Source organism: Rhipicephalus microplus, chromosome 5 (genome assembly GCF_043290135.1).
Source record: "Rhipicephalus microplus isolate Deutch F79 chromosome 5, USDA_Rmic, whole genome shotgun sequence".
NCBI lineage: Eukaryota > Metazoa > Arthropoda > Arachnida > Ixodida > Ixodidae > Rhipicephalus > Rhipicephalus microplus.
The window spans coordinates 166663904-166689319 of NC_134704.1; the positions used below are offsets into that span (position 1 = coordinate 166663904).

Genomic DNA, 25416 nt, shown 5'->3' on the forward strand with positions numbered 1-25416 from the left:
TGCCCCCATTCTCACCCAGGTTAAGCCCCAGTGTCTCAGCCTGGGTGAGACGCAGCGTTTCGCGTGTGTGGCCTTGCCTCGGCTGGCTGTTCTGTCTTATTGAAGGAACTTGGCACATCGCCATGAACATAGGAAAACAGTAATAAATTGAGTGACAACAGATGAATGGGCTGCAAATGTATCCACCTTCTTCGTGTCCACGTGTTTTGCAACTGGCAGAGGCCGTATGCTCCAGCAAATACTCCCTTCAAGAGCTTTGATTTTGTGCATTGTCATTGATCTCCAGCTGCTGAATTCGGACTTACAGCCATGCGTTGTTGTGGGACTGCTTCTTGCGGTACGTTTTTAGACACTGGCCGCACAGTCTGGGCTTTTGTCGTACTTCTCCGATTATGCCATCGCTGTGTGATGCAGACGCTACCACATCATTCATGGTTGCAAGACCCTGGCACACAAAAGAATAAACACCGCGAAAACAACGGCACCAACATGCCACTGAATGTTTTTGAAGACTTGAATGAAGACAGGGAATCTGGGGTGATCGGAAGTACTATAAGACTGAGTCAAAACCGCAACTGCTTCGCCCATCGCCTGTGCACATTGGCTGCATTTACGCCTCAAGCGTGTCCTAATTATGGTTTACCCTAAATAAAACAATGCCTGAATTACGTGTCCCTTTGATGCTTTACGCTAAATACAACAATGTCTGAATTACGTGTAATATTGATCATTTCGGCTAAATACAACAATGTATGAACAACACCATTACGTTTTTTGCATTTACGCTGCCAATTGATTGATTGACATGTGGGGTTTAAAGTCCCAATACCACCATAATATAATGAGAGACGCCGTAGTGCAGGGCTCTGGAAATTTCGACCACTTGGGGTTCTTTAACGTGCACCCGGATCTGAGCACACGGGTCTACAACATTTCCGCCTCCGTCGGAAAGGCAGTTGCCACAGCCGGGATTTAATCCCGCGACCTGCGCGTCAGCAGCCGACTACCTTAGCCACTAGACCACCGTGGTGGGGCATACGCTGTCGATTCTCACCGACTAATTCACCGTAATGCATGTAGCCTGAACAAGGCTTTAAAGCAACGGGTCTCAGATATTGAGTGAGTGCTTGAACTGGCCACGTATAAAATAAAGTGTGCTGCTTTATTTTGTTTTTTTTAGCAACAGTGAAGCAGTGACGCACTACACAGTTACTATAGATTCAATAATGTCTGACCTGGTAAGTTGCATATAGAGTTTTTTCATTGAAGTTTTCTTACTGTTTTGCTCCAATGCAGATTCTCAACCAATTTCCCACTGGCATAGCCATGTCGGATAGCAATAATGATACTATGTATGAATGCCTCAAAGCAAAGAGAATATGGCTGAATGCAGAAGCAAAGAAAGGAGAATACATTTGGGTGCTAAAGGGTGAGCAAGGAAAACCGAGGTAAGTGAAACGCATAGTTGGCAAAGGTCACTTACCTACAACAGTAATACAAGTACTGAATTTTATCTGGAGAATTCATTCATTGAAAATTCTGTAACAAGGCGGTCGGCCTAAATAGAAATCACTGGCTCGAAAATGCGTGGCATCAATGTTCCCGATTTTAAAGAGTTCTTCGTTTTTAAACTTTCTTGAAAGCGTTTTAGGAAGCTATACCTAAGGTATTCTGCATGTTAACCTTGAAAAATTTGCATGATATGATGGCTCGCAAACTTGATGTGATGTCAGCGCTCTGCATTTAGAAAACTAGTAGCGTGAAAACTGCCTCGATACAAGAATTGGCCGTGCTTTAGTAAAACTTATTACTACACAAGGGTTACATAGATATGATACAAAACAATTGCATTATTCCGTACAGCTTCCAAATTTGTCGCTCCTAATGTAATTAGATCACCATCAAGGAGAAAATATATTTCTCACTGAACCTTTTATATGACTTCGTGATGTCTCTTGTGCAAAAGTCTGCTTGTTAAAGACTGAGGGCGGTTTTCTGCTACCACCACTAAGGAGTATTTACACCGCAGGCGTGTGTTCTATGGTCAATAACAGATGTGATGGTAAAGTAAGGTAGCACAATCACAGTCCGGTAGCGTATTATTCGTTTCGTTCTATTAGAGCCGCAATGCCCCACCAAAGTAGATTATAATATGCTCAGGAAATAATAATCATTAAAATGAATGACCGACCCATTAACTCAACGTGTTGATAACAAGCTGTGGGCGTAAACAAACGTACAAACGCAAGCGTCCTCAGCTCGCTTAATATATCTCAACATCAGTGTCTACTAAATCCAATATTATTTTGACATATCACGCTGCCACAGCTATACAGCTTCAGAATGAAAGCGCTGACGGATATTTAGGCGAACTTTGTTTGGCACCGAAACCCAAGACACCTGCAAGTTTTGAAGTCTAGCGCGATGAATGTGTCATCATAAATACCACGAAGCCATGCTGTAACCTTAAGATGCATCTTGATCGATTACGTATCGCAACAAACAACATTTCTTGCCATACTGCAGTGCACCTCTAACGTGTCTCGAATGTGGGAGACTCTGACCGTACTCCCAGTTTTAAGTTGTTATTGAGAGTAGAAGATTGCCGAAAATATTTTTGTGGCATACGTTCGACACAATAATTTTTACTCTAAATTTCTAGCCGACATGGAACAATAAACATATCTGATTTGAGCATCATGTCAATATATAGCATAATCTCGGTTGCAAGAATTCGTAACATGCAAGTTTGCTCCTGACACAATACATTGATACAGTGAAATTGATAGCCAATAAAATACATAACGTTTAGGCTAAAAAGTTTTCGTTTTTTTGTATATTTGAAACAAGATTGACAAAGTAAAATATCTATATGTTTTGTAATAACCACCAAATGATAGGATCATGTACCTGTAGAGTAACTGTGATATATATATATATATATATATATTAATATATATATATATATATATATATATATATATATATATATATATATATGTATATATATATATATATACATATATATATTATATATATTATATATATATATTATATATTATATATATATATACATACATATATATATATATATATATATATATATATATATATATATATATATATATATATGTATATATATATATATATATACATATATATATTATATATATTATATATATATATTATATATTATATATATATATACATACATATATATATATATATATATATATATATATATATATATATATATATATATATATATATATATATATATATATATATATATATATATATATATATATTATAAGGCGTATCTCTAGTCATAAAAAGTACATTGACTAGGTTTCCTCTCGTCATCTGCCTTTTTGACATAAAGCACTAATTTGGTTATGATGCTCTTAATCCTCGCAATACATATTGTACAGCGGTTTCAGTAACATTTTCTCGCTCTCGATTTGTAGTATCAAGTGTACCAGTTATCTGCTCAAAGTGTTTCAAAGTATACCAGTTATCAGCTGAAAGTCTCTGTGCAGATTATCAGCACAATTACATAAGCGCCACTTTAAACACCTGCTTTCTTAACTCAGCTTTATATTGTATATACCACATATTTTGTTCGCACATTAGAGCGAAATGTTTGGCATGCTTGTTTCATTGCAGAAAAAAGATCTCGTTTTATTTAAGCGAAGGAAGCAGCCCTGACAAATTTACATATAAGGCCGGATCAGGTAGGGACACATGAAGAACTGTTTTGTTATAGTCTTCTTTGACTGTGAATGCTGTAAAAAACAGTAGAGAGCTGTGAAGCACTGCAACGCATCATTTTATATACCATAGTTGTTACTGATTACTCAAGGAAGTTAGTATACGTAATTATAACGCACTTGTTTAGTCTCTCGAATTTTCTACGCAGCAGGTTCTAACGTATCATATCTTTGTAGAGCAGTTCAGTGGTGTTCACCACCGACAATGCTCGAAAGTTGTATTTCCATGTGCTAAGCTCAGTGTGTAGATAAAAATAGATCAGGAGCATTGAAATAAGATGAACGTGTTTCCTCATTCCTGTTTAGCAGATGTTCTGGTTAAATAAAAAAAGGAAGAGTTTTGTGAGATGAATTCATGGAACTTATTGGCACGTGCAAGAACATAAAGAAATATTACTAGGCAGAGATCGTTTCACACCTCATTTCTACCACGCTAGCGAAGAAATATTTCTTTATCGCTTAGAGGCGTGGATAAGGTCACTCATTTGGAAGCCTACAATAAGGACGAGTTTTTGCCACTGTTGTCTTGCAAGTGAAAATGCTAAATAAGTAAACATGGCACATCAACGTGCACTAGAAGATCTCCCAATGGTGAGCAATAATAGTGATGCTATGGTGATACTAGGTGAGCAATAATAGTGATAATATCCCCATTTATTGTAGCAGAAAGCTATAAGGGAAACCCTCATGGTCTTCTCAGCATCAAAAATTTTGCTTCGTTCCATTATACTGCCCTTTCGTAGAGTATAATTTCAAGCAGGCATTAAGCTAGCACTCCCATCAATACGCTAAGATTAACAATAACTCGTCACAAGATTGTTTCAGACAGGGAAATTTATTGTAGACGTTTGGAGCATCAAGCCTTTATAACACTTCGTGCGGATGTCTAACGAAACAAGCTGAACAAGAGCCCTCTGAATCGAACCATTTTGTCAGCAACAAAAAAGCTGTTTTATAACAGCATGCGTGCTTTTTCAGTCTCCCTTTGAGCTACCATAAAGCAGATTATCTTATTTTCCGGAGAATAAATGTTCTTTTTTTTCTTTTTAGTTTCTCAAGCTTAGTCAAGAGCTTTATTTTTGCAAGAAATACAACCTATCAATAACACTTATTCTTTTAGCCTGAAATTGAGCTGCACGACTGAAGTCTCAGCGTTCTTTTTTTATCGCTCAGTGCAGTACAATAGGAGTGGGGAACTGAAGTCTAGTCAGATGGGCACTAGAAACACTGTAAATCAAAACCTAAGTTGGTCCGCAGGATATAACCGCTGTCTATATTGTGCTGAATAATACAGGGCTCTCTGTCTGAAGTAAAGATGTGTGTATTGAAGGGTCAGGAATATAATGGAGCTTAAATGCATCAATTTGGATTGACGTGAAAAGAAGAGCAGCGTCGAGGAATAGGAAGAGCAGAAAAATGAGGAAATGAAGAAACGATGGTGATATTAGCCAGTTCCGATACCGGCTCGATGCTCTAGGCTGGAAAAAGCAATGGAGCGGAACGTTTTAGGCGTCAGCGTAGACGTGCGCAAGAGGGGGACCACTGGTGGCGCCTTCCTTTTCCGAGCCATCCAGTGGGTGGGGCGAAGTCAGCCCCATACGAACCGGTCTCGTCACTGATTAGGACGAGAGCTATGTTCACACAGAATTTAGAAGGAAATGAAAGCCGATGGCCCGTGACACTGCCTTTCAAGAACTTTTTACCTCCCATCTTCACTTCAAAAATGCCAGGGCCCAAACGCCACATGGGGAGAAACTGATCGTTGCTTTATTCTTGTCAGTTTTTTTCATTCATCGTGAAACATGCCCCATAAAGTTGATCAACAGAGATGAGGGGGGTGGTGGCGATAAAATTTTTGCACCCTGTCTTAAGGCAAACCCCAAGATCAACTAGAAGTCTTCACCTCCTTTGAAAAAGAAATGCCTTTGACAATCTCGCAATTATTTTGGCAAAAAAGTCGTAAATTACCGGCGTCACCACGAAGGAACGGGATCTCAGTGGGGCAAAGCGGTGTGATTCATAACCATGAATTTGAGAGAGATGAAAACAGGTTCGTGAATTGTCTACAGTTGTACAGTGCATTTGATGAGGCCAGGGGAAGTCACGTTGCATTGATATTTGAAAGTGCAGCGTTTGGTAAGATCTCTCTCTGGAATTACTCTGAAATTGGCCGCGCCTCACGTGATCGAACTTTACCACTAAGAAAAAAAGCTTCTCTAGAGAAATTGCTAAACATTCGTTCCCTCGACTGTCAATAAAGTTTCACTCTATATTTGTTGATCATGCCCATACGTTGTGCATATTGGTCATTTTGATTCATTTTAGCATCAGGTAGAAAAGTGGAATGAAAGAACATAAAAAATATTACTAGGCAGAGATCGTTTCACGCCTCATTTCTACCACGCTAGCGAAGAAATATTTCTTTATCGCTTAAAGGCGTGGATAAGGTCATTCATTTGGAAGCTTACAATAAGGACGAGTTTTTGCCACTGTTGTCTTGCAAGTGAAAATGCTAAATAAGTAAACATGGCACATCAACGTGCACTAGAAGATCTCGCAATGGTGAGCAATATTAGTGATACTAATATATCACTAATACTAATACTAATATACTAATAAATACTAATACTAATATGATACTAATATATCACTAATGCTCACCATTGGGAGATCTTCTAGTGCACGTTGATGTGCCATGTTTACTTATTTAGCATTTTCACTTGCAATACAACAGTGGCAAAAACTCGTCGTTATTGTAGGCTTCCAAATGAGTGACCTTATCCACGCCTTTAAGCGATAAAGAAATATTTCTTCGCTAGCGTGGTCGAAATGAGGCGTGAAACGATCTCTGCCTAGTAATATTTTTTTATGTTCTTTCATTCCGCCTTTCCACCTGATGCTAAACAGAATCAAAATGACCAATATGCACAAGGTATGGGCATGATCAACAAATATAGAGTGAAAATTTATTGACAGTCGTGGGAACGAATGTTTAGCAATTTCTCTAGAGAAGCTTCTTTTTCTTGGTAGTAAAGTTCTATCACGTGAGGCGCGGCCAATTTCAGAGTAATTCCAGAGAGAGATCTTACCAAACGCTGCACTTTCAAATATCAATGCAACGTGACTTCCCCTGGCCTCATCAAATGCACTGTACAGCTGTAGACAATTCACGAACCTGTTTTCATCTCTCTCAATTTCATGGTCATGAATCACACCGGTTTGCCCCACTGAGATCCCGTTCCTTCGTGGTGACGCCGGTAGTTTACGACTTTTTTGCCAAAATAATTGCGAGATTGTCAAAGGCATTTCTTTTTCAAAGGAGGTGAAGACTTCTAGTTGATCTTGGGGTTTGCCATCAGACAGGGTGCAAAAATTTTATCGCCACCACCCCCCTCATCTCTGATGATCAACTTTATGGGGCATGTTTCACGATGAATGAAAAAAAAAACTGACAAGAATAAAGCAACGATCCGTTTCTCCCCATGTGGCGTTTGGGCCCTGGCATTTTTGAAGTGAAGATCGGAGGTAAAAAGTTCTTGAAAAGCAGTGTCACGGGCCATCGGCTTTCCTTTCCTTCTAAATTCTGTGTGAACATAGCTCTCGTCCTGATCAGTGACGAGACCGGTTCGTATGGGGCTGACTTCGCCCCACCCACTGGATGGCTCGGAAAAGGAAGGCGCCACCAGTGGTCCCCCTCTTGCGCACGTCTACGCTGACGCCTAAAACATTCTGCTCCATTGCTGCAGTCAATTGCGGATAACGAACGGAACATAGATGGCGTGCTCCTGCGTACTGACTAAAATCCTGTCTATAGGGAGCCCAGCTATAAAAAAATACCCGTGACGTACGCGCAGCGCGGAAGTCACGCATACAGACGGTTAGAGGAGGTGCAAGAAGGAAAAAAAGAAAAAAAAAGGAGAGCTGCCTCTCCGTCGTGCTAGCCTGGTGCCAGGAGCCGGCATCAACTTACGCAGAACTGTTCAGCCACAACCGAGAGCGCGGAAAAAAAACGAGAAAGAAACGCCCCCTCCTCCTGCCATCACAACGCTAGCTGGGCGCCCAGCGCCGGCATCACGTTCACCGTCGCCTGCATGCTGTGGAATTTGGGCATCGTCATTTCGTCCCGCTGTCTTGTGATGGTCGTTTTTCTACAAGATGGCCTGGGACGGAAACATTTTCCAGTGCTATATGGCACGCTTTATTCAGGGTATCATACATCTCTCAGCATTAGGGCATACACTGGTATGCGCAGCCCCATTGTTACTCTTCCGACTTCAATAAAAGACGACAAACAACTTTTAGTTGTTGAGGTATGACACTGTGTCATGCACTAAATAAAAGAGTACTAGTGCATGCGTGACAGCTTACTGAAACACTGGCGTATGTATGTTGATGCTCATGTTCTACGAAGCAAGTTGAACTGATGATTTTAGGAAAGCAATGCAACTAAAAACAAACCGAAGGCCGCGAGACAGAAAAAGATGAAAATTGAAAATCGCTTGGTCGATGTTTGTTGAGTGGTTGCGTAATTTGATGAAGAACATAAAGTACAGAAGTCAGAAGTCAGGTGTAGAAGTCAGCAGGACAGCCCTACCGCCGTGGTCTATTGGCTAAGGTACTGGGCTGCTAAACCGCAGGTTGCGGGTTCGAATCCCGGGTGCGGCGGCTGCATTTGCCGATGCAGGTGGAAATGTCTTAGGCCCGTGTGTTCGGATTGGGTGCACGTTAAAGAATCCCAGATGGTCTAAATTTCCAGAGCCTTCTACTACGGAGTCTTTCATATACATATGGTGGTTTTAGGACGTCGAACCCCACATATCAATCAATCATCAAAGTCGGCAAGAGAGCGTAGGTGAACGACATTTGCTCACTCCCTTGAATATTAAGTACAGTTCTCATACTCCAGCATGGACTTGTAACAGTGAACCACGACCAAGACAACCAGTGTACTGCTGTGGAGATAATGTACCAGCTATAAAAATTCCCATTTTCTAAAGAGCAACTGCGAGCAGTAACAGTAAATATCTTAAGGTTCGTTCGGCCCCATTTCTTGACCCTAACTGCACGCTGACGTTCGCGAAAGAGATGTGCAGAGGCTTTATTTATTTGGAGGAAGACTGACCTGCCCGTTGCTAGTTTGTGTACGTGATACCTGACTTTGGCGCGCGTTTCGGCATTCATTTGAACAGCAGTGTGATGCTGAATAAAGGTTAGAGTAGCCACTCCCCATAAATATTACCCGTTAAAGACTTAAAATGAGTAAAAACTACTCTATAAGGCGAAATAATGCGCATAAATTATAATTTCAGAAATAAGTAATTGGTAAACTGCTAAAAAGGTGCTGTTGCCCCAGCGTGCAGCTCGCGGCAGTTCGCGCGTATGAAATGCAAATGTTAGAGTGGACACGCTAAAATACTCATGCAGCGTTTACGTGCGAAAGCGAATTGTCTTCAAACAGCTGAGAATAGGCTGCTGTCACTGACACTAAGTACCTCCTGACACAAATCAGCGAAATTTCTCAGAGCACACGAACGTGCGAGAAACATACACAGGTTTCGAGAGCTGAACACAGTCTCGTCCGCGAATTTTGGTGAGCGTAACACCCGCAGTTCACGGGGAAGCACTAAAACGATGCACAAACACACGTTATTCGTTCTTGTGGAACGGCGCACCATGAACCGAAGTCGGAGCCGAAAATGCTCTCCGTTGTTGCCTCGAGTTCATGAAGCCCTACAAACTATTTGCTGATCAAATTCATGCACATGGCACAAAACACTTCAAGGCTGTGAAGACAGTTTGCAAAAATCCACTTGGTAGATTTGTACCCCCACAAGACGACTCGCCTTCATTCGGTGGCGCTGTGGTGCTATGATCAAGACATCTACTTCACGTGCATGTGGTCCCGAGTTAAATTCTGGGGCTGTGCTTTGCATGTTGATCTCGCAAATATAAGTATTTGTGATAATATTGGCTATCTAAATATCTGTAGTTGTTATATCCGCCACATTCTCTGCGAGAAACCGCTCTCATAAGCGTGAAATACTGCTTCCTTTCCGCCACCGCATCAAGGCCGGGTCGCCTACAGAATGTCATGTTTAACCGCAGGCCGTATCTTGCGAAAAAAAATTTGATCTAAAATCCCGGCGATGTTTAAGGCCACTTCAAGTTGGGCCGGTTTCTCTGGGACACGGCTATAAAGGCGCGTATAGTGGCAATAAATTGACTTGATTTCTTGCCTGCCGGCGTGTATTCTAGCCAGGATTTGACTAAGAGTGTACTCGTTTACCGTGAAACTTGAAATCTTCATCTCTGTATTGACACCTTTAGAGACCGGCTTTCCGCACACCTAGCTTTTGCCTACACTTTGTTTAGGTTTATGGTAGACGCTGCAGGAGACAAATTGTGGTTTCGCGTTTTGTGAAGCTACGCAGTACAAAAAAACAGCGACTTATTAGAAGAAGCGAACAATGATGAGCGACTAAAACAGTACTGAATAGAAGAGCAATTTTACATAAATATCTCATTGTTATAAATATGGCTATCAACTTAGCTTAATTACTATATATCATTTTTGCATTCCTAAGAGTTCATTTCACTTTTTTTCTAGAAGGCACCGATTCCGAAGAAGCAACGTTCAAGTACACGGACTATATACACTGCTCAGTACTTGAGATGCCCTTTTACGGCCATCGTGAGTGGAGTAGACGCCAAACTTCATTTGTTTGCTTTGAGTCTTCAAACTGCTTTCAGTGTGAATCTGTCTACCACGCATCAATAAGAAGAGGCTGGTGCTGTAAATTTGACTTCTTTGGGAACGAGGAAATCGGCGTGGTTGAGTGAGGTCATTGAGCCGATGCACCCCTACAGAAAACAAGCTGTCGCGCCAACGTTTAGACACTGCACGCCTATTGAGTGAGCCTAGAGCTTCTTTGCAAAAGGAGCACAACACGCGGCGCCCGCACTGTTGGCGAAATTTGAGAAAGGCTACCTGCTCTTTGGTGTTTACGTGGACTGCCGGTATAGCTGTACCTTCTTACATTTGAAGCTTTGTAGCACCACTCACATCAATTGTTTCTTGGAACTTCGTTTCTTACAGTGATAGCTGTTATGAGATGACAATAAGGGTCCTTTTTGGTGCTGTAGGCGGCCGCCCTCTCCACCGCCGTGTTCGTAGCTAGTGTCGCGCGAAACAGGAAAAAAACGATGTAAATAAAAGCACCTAAAATATTCCAACCCACATTTCTTGCACCCAGCCCACTATTCTACCACTTAGTCATGTCGTTTTAAGGGGCGAAGGTCCGCTCAGTCTAGTCTCGTCCTGCGTCAGGCGTAGCCAGCAGTATCTTCCGAGCAGTGTATTAGATAACGCTTTCTGATCACCATTTCTTGTCTCATTCCCTAGATGGCATTGGTCCAGTAGATTTGTGTGCAATAGGACGGATGAACGGATGCACTAGCAGATAGACGGGCACACAGACGCACAGAGAGGCAGACAGATGAACCGACAGACGGATGAACAGACTGACTGACAGACAGAAATACACAGGATGGGACAGACAGACAGACAGACAGACAGACAGACAAACAGACAAACAGACAGACAGACAGACAGACAGACAGACAGAGGACAAGTAGACGGACGGAGGGATAGACAGATGGACGCTTCGCCCCACTCATCATTGACTCCGTGAATATGCTGTGATTTTTTTTTAATTTCCGGTTTAACGTCACACACAAAGGGACAAGATTATTACAATACACAACATGACAAAAAAACGCTACTACGGGCGTCAAGCACGGCTAAAGCACATCACGCCCTAAAAATTCTTCATAGTAAGCAGGGATTCTACCCTTTCTAACCATCAAAGAACACATCAACTTGTTCTCAATTTCGATAACTGCCTTACCGAGCATATGGCGCTCGCATGGCTAGATTTCACTGAAATTATGAGAGTAGACCAGCGAGACTGTATTTTAATAAAAAGTACGCCAATGTTTGTCTGAGCCGAACTGCTGCTTAAAACTCCGTTGCAAACTGACACCAGGCAGACTTCACGTTGGGAAAAGAACCAAAAAAGAATAGATAATTTTGGTACAGCGAAAGAAGAACTAGGCACCACACTGCGATTTCCATAACGAGGGGTCGTCAGACAATTAAAATGACTTGTCTTGTCTTGTCGCCTAGAAGATCTTGGCTCATACCCACAAGGGGGAATGGCCGCACTGTACCTAATATTATAAAATATTTAAACAACGCTTCCTAAAAAAGAAAGAAATTAGATAAGAACAATAATATCGTTCTTTAAAAAATGAAAAAAGTGAGAAGAGCAGAAGAATTTGATAAACCAGAATATATAACTTATTTGCAAAAATGAAGATGCAGAAAAAAGAGCTAGGTGTAAGTTCAACTACAGAAAATGTTCTAAATTTTGGTGCCTCTGTTTTGGGAAATCGCCGCAGTGCATTCGATGTGGTGTGCAATTTCATTCAAGGTTCTAAAAGTTTTCCAACATAAAGCCCACGTTAACAAATATTCAAAAAATAGCGGGTCAAGAAGTAATTTTTGAAACGCGGATAAATCGGCGACATACCATATTAATCGGGTTCGGCAAAACCAGCTGTCTGGTCAGCTCCTAAAATCAAGGTATAGTTATTAGTGTCTATTTCGTTGTTCATTTTTTTCGCACTCTCTGAATCTTCGTTTTCTTTTTCAGTATACTGTCTTCATTCTACAACTTTCTCTTTCTTTTTTTTGTAAGCAATGGTGCAGTTATCATCCATGTGAGACTATATGTTCTCTAGGCAAATCCCCCAGAGTGGGTATGAGCCATGAATTTTAAGCTACAAACAAATAAACAAACAAAAAATTAGATATATCGGGTGGTACCACTAGCAGCGTATCTTTCTGGTTGCCGTATTTGTCTTCAGCCAAACCATAAAACTTTTCAAAAAATTCCATGCAACTTTGTAGCGCGTGCCACGCTTCTCCGAAAAATGACGAAGGATGGCATAGTGAATGCCTGCTTACAACACCAATGTTACGTTTTATGGTGTGGTGGGACCCTGCCAGTGAGCTTTCTAAAGCTACCCAAGTAGTTTTGAAAAAGGCTCTACAAAGGTCGCTTTTCCAGCTTCTGTCGGGACTGTGCCGCCGACGGCACACAAGCGTGGAAGTTTTTAATTACACTGTTTTTACCTCATTTCTATTTTAACTATCTTCAATTTTGCAAGCACGTCCACTTAATTACTAGGCAAACCTTTTGCTAAAAATCACCAGACCTGTGCGTAACCAACGCCTTCTAAATAAACTATGCCTGGAACGTCACTCTCCTTTTCTTTGGGAACCTGCTGCCAGCGCGCAGTCTCGGAGGCCTATAATCCTGCCGCATGTTGAGGCCGACTGCCGTATGGGATCGCTCACCTTTGTACACTCAGTCACGTGAAAGTACCTCGGCAGTTACTCGGAGGCAACTGTGAGAGCTATAGGTTTGCAAGGAGCGGCCGTTAGAGGCACTCGCCTACGTACCACCGGGACGAGGTAAATTTTGAGAGCAGGTCAGCATGTTCACAGCTCTCGCTCCAGATATAGTTGGCATAACACACAGCCGAAATTCTGAATGAAAGAAAAGCGTCCTTTTTCTATTGATTTATTTTTTCATATTTTCCTAAATATCTCACATGGAACAATACATGACGAGTGGGCGAACAAAAAAACTGTCAGACTAGTTTTTATGACAGCAAATAATGGTGTTCAACGGTACTTTTGGATTGATGAAGATCGGTGATGAGGGCAATATGTGAAGAAAGGGCATTCCATTTTCCTACAGTATGCATAAAAATAATATTGATAGGTTGTGGTGTGCGCATCTAGTTGATTCAAAACATTACGTTGCGAGTGGCAAGAGGAACGATGTGAAGGAATGATTATTTTCTTGTCCTGAAGGCAGAGAATGTAAAAAAACCTAAAAATAAGACTGCACGAGCATTCTTGCGGCGGTAAAGGGAAGCATAGCTCCAATTTTGGGTGGTTACATTCGTCCTGTAGTAATAATCAGAAAGAATGAACATGGCAACACAGTTCTGGACCAATTCAAGAGAATTATTTATATTAACTGGGTTGTTGTAATAGATAGTAGAGTCTTAGTATAGTTTCGATCGGATTAACGGTTTAAGGCAAGTGATTTGAGCGTAAAGGATGCTGATGATAGGATGCTGATGATTGCAGGAATTAGTTAGTTGGCTTCATTGATGGGTGAAGGATAGATCGCTAGATATATGAACTTTGTAGGTATCTAGATGTCGAGTACGGAGCAAAAGTGCTCTTATGTAAGAAGACGCTACATAGTTACTTCAACTATGAAAGGATACGTGGAATAAATCACTTGGGTTGAATCGCATGCACCATCAGTTCTACTGTCTCGATGTCGAGGAAATCCTGTAGAGATAAATAGTCTATTGAAATATTTATTTCACCACACAGAAAACAGTCATGCATAGAGGTATAGATTTGATAATACGTAATTGGCATCTCAATAATACCTTGCCACCTGGAGTTCTGTGCCAGTGAACAGTGGGCCAGTTCTGTGTCAGTGATTGAAGAAGACGAAGACGAGTAATTCGTGCCAGCAGGAGGTGTCCATCTTCGTCTTTGAGACTTTTGACAGTCGCGTCTCCTTGTACGTTTCTTCGAGCTCCTAGTGTGTGACAACTGGTGAAGGTGCTGGGTACCCTATGCACCGAACCCCTACCAGTACAACAAGCTCCAGCCCCATACCAGTGGTTTACGCCTGATCACCGTGCCAGCCGAAGGATATGACGACTGGACACTGAGTTCGCACTTCTCCCACAGAGGATGACGGCTCCTACTATCTTAGGCAGCACCGTCCCAAGTGCCTCCCACCCAGCCGGTATGGAAGGCACAACGCAAATAAACTATACGCTGTTCAAACCACGAATGCCGAATCCCTTTCATGGTGCTGCCCATGAGGATGATGAGGATTTGCTAGTGCGCTGTGACTTCGTTCCCGCTCAAAACTTGTGGGATGACACAGACAAGCTCAGACATGTCTACTTCAGTGTGAATGATGGGGCACGTGCTTGGTGTGAAAACAGGGCGGGTGTGTTCACGTCATGGGAGAACATCAAACTCCGGCCTCTCAATACGTATGCAAGTCCCGATTGCCCAGAGCGAGCTGAGCAGGAACTCCAGTGCCGTATGGAAATGCCAAATGAAAGCGTATGTTGAAGACATGATGCGTCTTTTTCGACGAGCCGACCCTCAGAAGACGGAAGAGAAAAAAGTGCGATACCTGATGCGTGGGGTGAAGGAGCAGTTTCTCGGTGGTCCTGTACACAGCCCATAAGAGACTACATTAGAGTTTCTTGCTGAAGTCTTTCTAATTGAAATCACTCTACGACAACAGGGTGAGACGTACAAGCGACAAGTAACCTTCGCCTCCACTACGGACTACAATGGTGGTCATGGGGGCCACGTTGACTTCTCCTGAGAGCTCATACGCTCTGTTATCCGCAAAGAACTGCAGAACATATCAGTGCCCTTGGCGCCCACTGTCAGTTCTTTGTCCGGCATAGTTTGAGATGAAAATCACCTTGCACTACACGAATCGTCCTGTCAGACAAAGCCACGGCACCCAAGTGACGTACCTCGCATTTAGTTTGCGCAATTTCTGCTCCAGCCAGTGTGACCTTTGGCTCCGCTTCCCAGCCCGGCCCCTGTCATGCTTCCGGTAGACCAAACTGTGCGCCAACCGACATAACATTTCACTCCGCTTGACACCATGGCCCAGCCATGCTTCAGGCATCCAAGTGGGCGCGTACCTCAGTGACCACCGACCAATCCTGCGAAAATCAGACGTGTGGCGGGCCCCCAGTCGAAGACCTCTTTACTATCTCTGTGGTGAACCTGGGCACATCTACCGATAGTGCGCTTATCGAGAGCTGGGTCTTTGAGCTTTTTCGGCCAGCTCTCCACTTCCTAGGTACGGCCAGTGGGCTCCGCAAATTGCTGACTACGTTGGCCAGCATCGCGGATCGACATCTCGGCACCACTCACGTTCTCCATCACCATGGTGATTCTCGCCTAATCGTCGCACCTGTTCGGGTATTGTGCAAGGCCGCTCACCTAGCCCGCGTCGGGAAAACTAGCCACAGCAACCTTCGAGGGCAAGGCCGTTCAGAGTGGTCATGCTCAAGGCCGCCTATCAACGCGGATTCACAATACCAATTATTCATTGAAAACGACATCACCGGCTGATTGTGGAAGAGTTTCCCTAGATATTCCTGTTTTGTTCGATTGTCGCGAAGTCAGCGCTTTAGTGAAAACTGGTGCGGACTATTCCTTAAGTAGCAAAAAACTGGCCGCCCTTTTGAAGTAAGTAACGACGCCTTGGAACCAAACGCCAATTCGTACAGCTGGCTGGCATGTCGTCACGCCACTCAGTATGTGCACGGCAAGCTAGCAAGTCTGCGGATATACGTTGGCTGCTAGTCTGAGCGTTTTCTGACGGTGTTCTTGAGACCTGATTATAACCTTGGATTTTCTCAGGGAGCATGGTGCTATAATTGACATTCGACGACGTCAAGTCACTTTCATGACCACAAATGCCACGACAGCTTCCACGGTCTCCTGCCATTCCCGAGTATCCCTTCGCGTCGTCGACGACGCTGTCACGTTATCACCAAGTGCAACTATTGTGATTCAGGTGGCGTGGGACAGAGTGATGCACTGTGAAGCAGACGTGGTAAGCAATCGCTTACTTCTGCTGTCTCGGGTTGTTTGCGTAGCGAGAAGCCTCATTTACCTTCGTGATGATCACTTCGGTGTTCTTGTCACAAACCACAGCTACGAGTGCCGGCACCTTTTCCCTGGAACTGTCATTACCTACGCCGACCCAGTCGCCAATGTCACCGAGTGTTTTGCTTTCGAGGCCATCGGCACGTCTTAAGCGCCTTCCAGCAGCGTCGACAACAGTCCAACGCTTTTTGAAGACAACAAACAGCGTTTGAGAGAGCTGTTGCTAGAATTCCACACATGCCTTGAACGTTCTTCGAAGATACGCCAAACACCTATATAGACACGCCGTATTACCCCATACGGCAGCAGCCTTAATGTGTTTCGTCAACGGAATGGCACGCGATTCAAACGCACGTCAAGGAAATGCTTCAGGATGGCGTGATACAGCCTTCAAGCAGCCCTTGCTCATCGATGGGTGTTCTTGTGAAAAATAAAGATAGCACACTTTGCTTTTTTTGTCGACTACAAGAAGTTGAACAATGTCACAAAAAAATACGTGTAATTGTTGGCCAGAGTCGATGATTATCTGGAAAGTTTGCGACACGCGAAGTATTTTTCGTCCGTGAACTTGAAGAGTGGTCATTGGATTATTATCCAATCTCGACAAACGGTCGACATTGGTCAAAAAACCTGACCGGGAAAAGGCGGCTTCTGAAACTGTGGGTGACTTTATGAATTTAGAGTACTCCCTTTCGGCCTCTGTTTCGCTCCAGCCATATTCCAGCGAATGGTGGACACTATACTAGCATATCGCAAGTGAAAAAACTGTCTCGTCTACCTTGAAGATGTTGTGTTTTCAGAAACGTTTGACAAGCGGCTTCGTCACCTTCGAAATGTACTCGAAGCAATTATGTCGTCCAATCTCACACTTGAGCTTCAAAAACGTCAGTTCGGCTAGGAAGAACTACACTTTTTTGATTGCTTGATATAAGTGCTTTAGTGTCATGAAACCACCATATGATTATGAGAGATGCCATAGGTAAGGGCTGCAGAAATTTTGACCAGCTGGTGTTCTTTAACGTGCACCCAAATCTCAGCACACGGGCCTACCACAATTCCGCCTCCATCAGAAATAGAGCCACCGCAGTTGGGATTTGATCCCGTGACCTGCGGGTCAGCAGCCGAGTACCTTACTCACTAGACCACCGCGGCGGGGCAGCTAAAGTTTCTTGGTCACAATGCCAGTGCCGCTGGTGTTCGACCTGATTCTGGCGAGACTGCTGCCGTCGCCACTTTCCTAGCCCCAACTGAGAAGAAACGTCTTCGACGATTGCTTGGTCTCCGCGCATATTACAGGCACTGTATTGAAAGTTTTTCTAACACTGCGGAGCCACTATCACGCCTCACGCATGATGGCACACTATTTGCCTGTGCTGACGAACAGCAGACCGCCTTTTCGAAACTACAGCACCGGCTCTCATCCCCTCCCATGCTCGGCCATTTCGATGAAGATGCTGACACACAAGTACGCACGGATGCCAGCAATTTTGGTCTTGGAGCTTTTTTCGTACAAAGACGAGATTGAAGGGGTGATAGCCAACGAAACCCGCACACTGTTTCGTGCAGAATCTGACTATTCCACATCAGAAAAAGAATGTCTCGCGGTCATTTGGCCCTATCTCTATTGAATGCCATTTGAAGTGGTAACTGATTTTCATGCTTTTTGCAGGTTGACCAGTCTTCGAGACCGTTCAGAATGATTAGCACAATAAAGTCTGCGCCAACAGAAATTTCTTGTCTCCATCCTGTGCCGTTCAGGCAAAACGCACAAAGATGCCGACACGCTATCACGAGCTTCAATCCGTGAGTACAAGCGCTAAGAGGTAGGCGCCTACATGGCATCTCTCAGCGGCCGGATCTGATGTCTCTTGAAAGTAATGACGCCGATTTAAGACTGATTATATATCACCTGGAAGGTGGCACCATGCCCATTCCTCGTCCAATATCGCAAAGGTTGCCATCATTTTGTCTGAGAAATGGCGCCTTACACAAAAGGAACACCGGTGCTCATGATAGGTCTCATCTTCTAGTCGTGTCTTCAGCCCTCCTGGTTGACGTTTTATTAGCTTGCCACGACAAGCCCACATCCGGCCGTCTGAGCTACTCGAGAGCTCAGGATCGGGTGCCATAACTTTACTACTGACCTAAAATGTCTGCCTTCGTCAAACGCTATGTGGAGAAATGCTATAAATGGCGTCGCAAAACACCGCCCTTAGATCCTCTAGGCCATCTAAAACCGATCGTTCTACAACGGACACCATTTTACCAAGTGGCAATAGACCTTTTAAGGCAATTTTCTTTGTCTTCTTCTGGAAACAAGTGGATTATTGTCGCAACCGATTACTTGATACGTTATGCTTAGATGAAGGCACTGCCACGAGGGACTGCATCTGAAGTTGCCAGTTTATTTTTATGCATCAAATCATGCTACAGCACGGCACCCCATACTATGTCATCACTGATCAAAAGAGATCATTGACAAGGAAGCTCTTCGATAAAATCTCCAGGTTGAGCTACACAACCCATCATAAGACCACTGCATATCACCCTCAGAGCAAAGGTTTGACAGAAAGACTAAACAAAATGCTTGCCAACATGATCTCTACGTTTGTAGTTGTGCAGCACAAAACGTCAGACGACACACTGCCGTACGTAACGTTTGCGCACAACGCTGCAGCGCAGCGAACTACACTCTTCACGCCATTTCGACTCGTTTATGGTCGAGATGTCAGAACTAGGCTAGACGCCATGATTTCGTACGAGGACATCGACCAGCTCAACCAATTAGCTCCCAACATCAAATAGTAAATTCAGCGCGCTGAAGAAACGCGTCGAATGGCCCGTGTGCACAAGAGAAGTCAAAAGTGAGCAGATCCACGGTGGTTCAACATCCAACATTGAGAAGTTAATTAAAAACCTGGTGGCCAAGTTTGAGTTTGGACGCCCATTGGCGGCGAGGTCTCGGTGAGAAATTCTTTAGGAAGTACTTCGGACCTTACAAAGTACTCAGACATGTGATCGACGTCATCTACGAAGTGATTCCAGACGGAGTCTTATCATCATACCAGCGCAGGTTACCACGCTCAGAGATTGTACATGTCGTCCACCTAAAACCATACTTTACGCGGTAATGCAAATTTTTTTTCGTTTGCAAGGGAACTCTTCATGTGAACAGTGAATGTCGTTTATTTCCGATTGCTGGGCCAAGAACACTTTTTTCTCATATGCTAGTTTGTTTATTGTTTGTTTGTGTTGCCTACTTTGACCCACTGCTGTGCACTCTTTTGTTTGAGCAGCGGGTCGATGCTTTCTTGGGAGCAGGTGTAATGCTACAGGTGTTCTGTGCCAGTGAACAGTGAGCCAGTTCTGTGCCAGTGAAACAAGACGAAGACGAGAAACTCGTGCTGATTTTTGGCGCGAGCATCAATTGATAGAACAGAAAATCGGTACTTCCCAAGTTAGAATACTTATCCGAAATTTGATATAAGAAATTCGCTATTTTTAGAGATAGTTCAGAAAATGTGAAAAAAAGACAGGTTATCACCACCTCTAATTGCCATGGAAAGGCCAGTGGAGTCAGTCAAAAAAACTTGAAATTATCATCTCCAGATTCCGGTGCCATGTTCACCCATTAAATTTTTATTCACACAGAGCTGGTCTCACACTTTACCCCCTTTGTCCATTCTGCGAAGAATCAGAAACTATTGAACATTATTTTGGCTCATGTCGGAACTATGCAGTTATTAGGAAAATACTTCCAGCTACTCAATTTGCGAAAGTAGGTTTGAATTTAACCAAGGAAAATGTCTGGAAATTGCCACAGAGATTCATTCGATGCAGTATGTAATTTTCTTCAAAACTCTAAACGTTTTTCAAAATGAGGCCCACGTTTACAGATACTCAAAAAATACTGGGTCAAAAAGTAATTTTCGAATCTGGATAAATCCGTGACATACAATATTAATCGGGTTTGGCAAAACCAGCTGTCTGGTCGGCTCCCAAAATCAAGGTATAGTTATTAGTGCCTATTTTCTGTTTACTTTTTTCTCCCTCTCTGAACTTTGTTTTTTTACTATACTGTCTTCATTCTACAACTTTTTTTGTTTTTTTCTGTAAGCAATAGTTCAGGTATCGCCCATATGAAACTATATGTTCGCTTGGCCAATCCCCTGAGTGGGTATGAGCCATAGATTCTAGGCTACAAACAAACAAACAAACAAACTAACTAACTAACTAACTAACTAACTAACTAACGTGCCAGCCGAAGGCATCCTTTTTCATGTCTGAAATTTTTGGCAGTCACGTCTCCTTGCATGCTTCTTCTTGCACGCTTCTCTTTGCATGCTGTCTCCTTGCACACTTCTTCGAGCTTCTAGCGCGTGACCATATACAAGAAAGTCTTCAATCCTGCAAGTCAGTGTGCAACTTTGTTGCAGACTCACTTGCGCCACGTATTGCAAGCACGTCTGCAATCTGCCTACATAGTCGCAAACCACACTAACTTTAAAGAAGTAGGGAAGTAGGCACTATACCATGTTCGTTATTCTGTGGATAAACAAAATATACGCAGCAAATTTGTAAGTCACTATGTGCACTTTATGATGAAGCTCATGACGGTGTGGAATTATTGCTGAGCGTTTTACAAGAAATTGAAAGAACCCTACCATCCACTGACTTCACAATTCACATTGTCTCATGCTTTATGGCTATTTGACTCTTGAAGTGCGCCTGTTTAGTTATGTTAAAAAGATATTTACCCGAGAGAACACCTGAGCAGACAGTCTTTGGGAAAGGGTTTTAAAGCACTAGCATGCCGCTACGGTAGAATAACTGACGGTGATGCAGAGAGCTGGCATCCCATTTTATCAATTCCTAAAAGTATTTTTAAATAATTACATTTTTATCATTTGGAACGATACGGTGATTAACACCAGCCATGCCGGCGGCGTATCACTCAAGTGCCAAGATCACCTCTGGTGATCAGACAACAAATTTCGCCATCAATACTTGAGCATCTGCTGCTGTTGTGAGAGGCAAAGAGTTTCCGCCGCCAGATAACTACTAGATAAATCGGTATAAGCGCACATCTGGCCTGGTGTACGGCAGAACAAAGTTGCAGTCGCTTCGGCGGGCACCCAGCTGGTGGGAAATTGGCAGGATGGGCCCGAAAGACCTAAAAATGAGGTCGTTCTCTTTTTTTTCGGGGACGAATTCATATACTCTGTGAGACATGCCAAGGCTTTGTAGATGATGATAGTCCGTAAGATGGTCTAATTTTGCCGTTTTGCCTGATTTTATTGTTTCTTATTTAGCGTGATAGCGGGTAAAGGCACCGCTGGCGGCAGTGGCATGAAACTTCCACACAGCAACATTAACCACTTTTACTTGAATAGCGCTCTTGGTGACCATTGCATGAGGCCGGAAATAGCTGCCGTGAACGCTATCGGTGACTGACACTGCCGCTGACCACAAATTTAGCGCTGCTAATTAGCCGACTCTGATTGCACACGTTACAGACATCTAACATGATCACGTGCTACTCAAAGCAGACGTGCCCTTTCTCATGGCAACGTAAAATCATGGCAACGCCGACGATCAACGGCTGTGAAGTGACCGTCTGTACTGAAGAAGCTTTTCGTCGTTGCCTTCGCCGCAGACTCGGCAGGGAGACGAGGGAGCGCCGAAGAGGAGAGCGATTGGAAAGGGGATGCGCATGTGCAGTAGGTTTATAAACACCAGAATACTGACGTGGCGTTTTGTTGTTTTTTCAGCTCCGACTCAAGATAGGGAGAGAGAGAGAGCGTAGAAGAAGGCAGAGAGAGGGGAATGCGCATGCGCAGCAGGGGTGTGGACGTCCCTTGAAGCCGGGAAAGACAAAGCCTTCACCATAAGCTGCTTCGCATCTAAGAAGAAGTCAGAGCAAGCGATCTACGCAAAGAATAAGCAGCGCAAAAAGTGCAAAAGTGGCACTTAGTCGTCATCTTTATAACTGAGGGTGATGGCTTTGCAAATGTGCAGTGGTCTTAGTCACATTTTTTACAGTGAGAGTTCTGATTAGACGTCGGTCACTCTTAATGACTATCATCATCAACAAAGCGTTTGTACCTTTAGCAGTCGGCAAGGTTCCGCGCTCTCAACTGCGCTCTCAAGAGATGATTTGATGTCATCAATACGGGCGACAGGTACTGCTGAGGACGTGTGGTGCCTTCTGCTTCCATCCACCTCTTACCCGTGTGCTCAGATTTGGATGCAGGGTAAAGAACATCACGTGCTCTAAATTTCCGGAGTACTCCACTAGGACGTCTCTCATAATCATATGGTGGTTTCGTTACGTTCAACACCACATATCAATAAATCAAATCCACCTCTTACCTAACAAATGGTAAAAAAGGCACGGTTTTCCCAGCCACAACTCATGTTTCAGTGATAGCGTTTGGGGCTGACAATTATATGACAAAAAACAATTTTTCGCTTTCACCACAAGAGCCACTTTTATCGCCGTAGGTGACAGCTGCCGCTGGTTTTCATACCCATCTTAGTGCCATGTAAGATTGAGCAATAAGTGGACTGTTCATTGCTCCCAACTCATTACACAAGGCTCAGCCATAAGCCTTCATTGCCATTGCCAATTGCACAGGACGCTTTAGAGATGGGACATTGTCTTCAGCCTTCGCATAATAAAGTGCACATGCTACCTTCTTGCACATGCACTGAATAGCGATCAACACTGTAGCGGCTGTTTTCCTGCCTCATGAGAGTTACGATGATTTATGGCGTAGTGGGTACCTTGTATGCGTACTAATACTAGTCGCCCCAAGATGGTCTACATCGGGATCTGGAAAGGCCCCTCACCATCTTTTGGTGCGACTATGCTGCGTGTTGCGCACAAGCCTTGTGGTTTCTAAATCGCAAGATTTAGTCTTTAGTGTTACGCTGCAGGATGGTGCGTAGCATTAAAAGGGCAAGTGTCATGAAATTGTCAAACATACCTCGTTTCGTAAACGAACTTTTTTGGGGGCAACTTTATGGACGACATCGTAGCATTCACCATACCGGTTTGCCCTGGGCCTGTTTGTTGTTCGCGCAGCATTACCTAGAAAAGAGCATGAGTTATAGCCTGCATTCGTTAGGAAGCTTGCTTTCAAATATTTTTGTAGTACGCAAAAAGAGTGGCATGCTCCAGGCTGTTTTTTAAAGAGAGAAGACAGAATGTTCTTGATACTCTTTTTATGATTACTTCTGAAAGGTGCAACTTTTGGACTAAAAGTGAAGTCTTGCATGTCTACCGGTTCAGAATTACTGCTATCATGCTCCGTCAGAGATACATTTGAGTCGATTACCGGGAGTTAAACTGCCAACCTAATATGGGGAATCGGTCTACAAATCTTCTAAGGGTGTGGAGTATGAAAAACTTGAGCTAGATATTCTAATATTGATATGAATTGAAATGATAACAATGATGAACATTGCCACAGGCAAGGGGATGTATGATTTTGGTGGAGATTGGTAACAATTTGCGTGAGCGATGAAGAGCTAAATACCAATTGTACACGTGTGGCAGAATTAAACTTGATAATGTTGACAATTAGTGATGAATTGTTCCAACTGCCAGACAATGATCGGTAAAGTTAGCATGAACTTTCTTTAGATAAGCGTGGTACTTACAAGAGGGAAAGAGATGCTAAGGAAAGACAAGCGCTAATATAAGCTACGTTCATGGATGACCAACTCGCCCTACCTACTACACTGAAGCCTATTATGCATTTGACGACTTACGAATGGGCTCATATAGGGTGTTATTGTAGAATATTTAGATACTTTACCTTTTGACTTGACCCCATAACAATTCGGAATTGGCGAAGTTATTTCGATGGTTCTGTCACAATTAGAAGATGGCATTTGAGACGTTATTTTTTGTGAAGGTTCTTATAAACTTAGGATTTCAACACCATTCTACTTGACCTGTCCAGCTGCACTTCAGTGTGTGGCTTGGTGAGCCTAAGAAGCGCCACACGCTGTGCTATGTACTGTTTAGCCCACGTGACCACATAGGGGCGTCTACTTTGGCAACACGTCTATGCTTTCCCTGCGTAAATTACTCCACATGTTACCTGTTCTCAGCGGGAAAAAGTTGTAAAGCGAGTTTTAAAGCAAATTTAGAGCGGTGGATAAGCAAAGAAGCATTCCTCAACTGGTGTAAAGTTCGCTGTACAGCTTCTGTAAGAATAAGAATGTATTCTGTGTGTATGTTGTCTGTGTTATAGTGCCGGGCATGTGAGAATGCTAACAAAACTGGCTTTTCGTATGTTTACTACTACTAAATAACGGCTTTCTTCTTTTCAGAGTGCATTCTTTGGTTATCGGAAAAAAGCAAGGACTCGGTACCGCAAGAGTGTTTGGATAAATTTCACACTATCTGTGGGGTTGGCAATACGTTATACCGAAAAGATTTATGTCCGGATGAGGAAACCAGCAACTAACTGCCAGAGAGCCCCTGTTTGGCTGAGTAGAAGAAAATCATAAATAATTTCAAGCTTGTGAAGCAAGTTTCTTTATTTCTCCCCGAAAGGTGTTGTATGCATCGGTCAGTGGACTTTACAAACCTCATGAATCACTTTATATTGACAGTTAGTTTATAGCAACCGACGCCGAGCAGCGACAGCATTTGTGGCGAAGCGAAGACTAAAAAACGTACAAAAAAGAATAATATTGCTTCTTAAGACATCTAAATTGCAGGACACACGATTTACAGTCAGAGTTACGCGAAAGAGATAGTAACATATTGGTGCTTAAGCACCAATAAGTTACTGTGTGATTTGTGTAATGGAAAAA

General features: G+C 43.2%; 1 protein-coding gene across 2 annotated transcripts in view; it reads left to right on the forward strand.

The window, feature by feature from the left end:
• Positions 1–25126, forward strand: part of LOC119174135 (uncharacterized) — a 33049-nt gene extending 7923 nt beyond the window's left edge. Inside the window, exons 2-5 of one of the 2 annotated variants that reach the window (XM_037424949.2) lie at positions 1297–1448; positions 3667–3734; positions 10378–10461; positions 24928–25126. In XM_037424949.2, the coding sequence (XP_037280846.2) occupies positions 1297–1448; positions 3667–3734; positions 10378–10461; positions 24928–25064 (441 nt within the window). In that variant the 3' untranslated portion in view covers positions 25065–25126. The remainder of the gene's footprint in view (positions 1–1296; positions 1449–3666; positions 3735–10377; positions 10462–24927) is intronic. The other variant, XM_037424948.2, reaches the window with a different exon arrangement.
• The last annotated feature ends 290 nt before the right edge of the window (positions 25127–25416 follow it).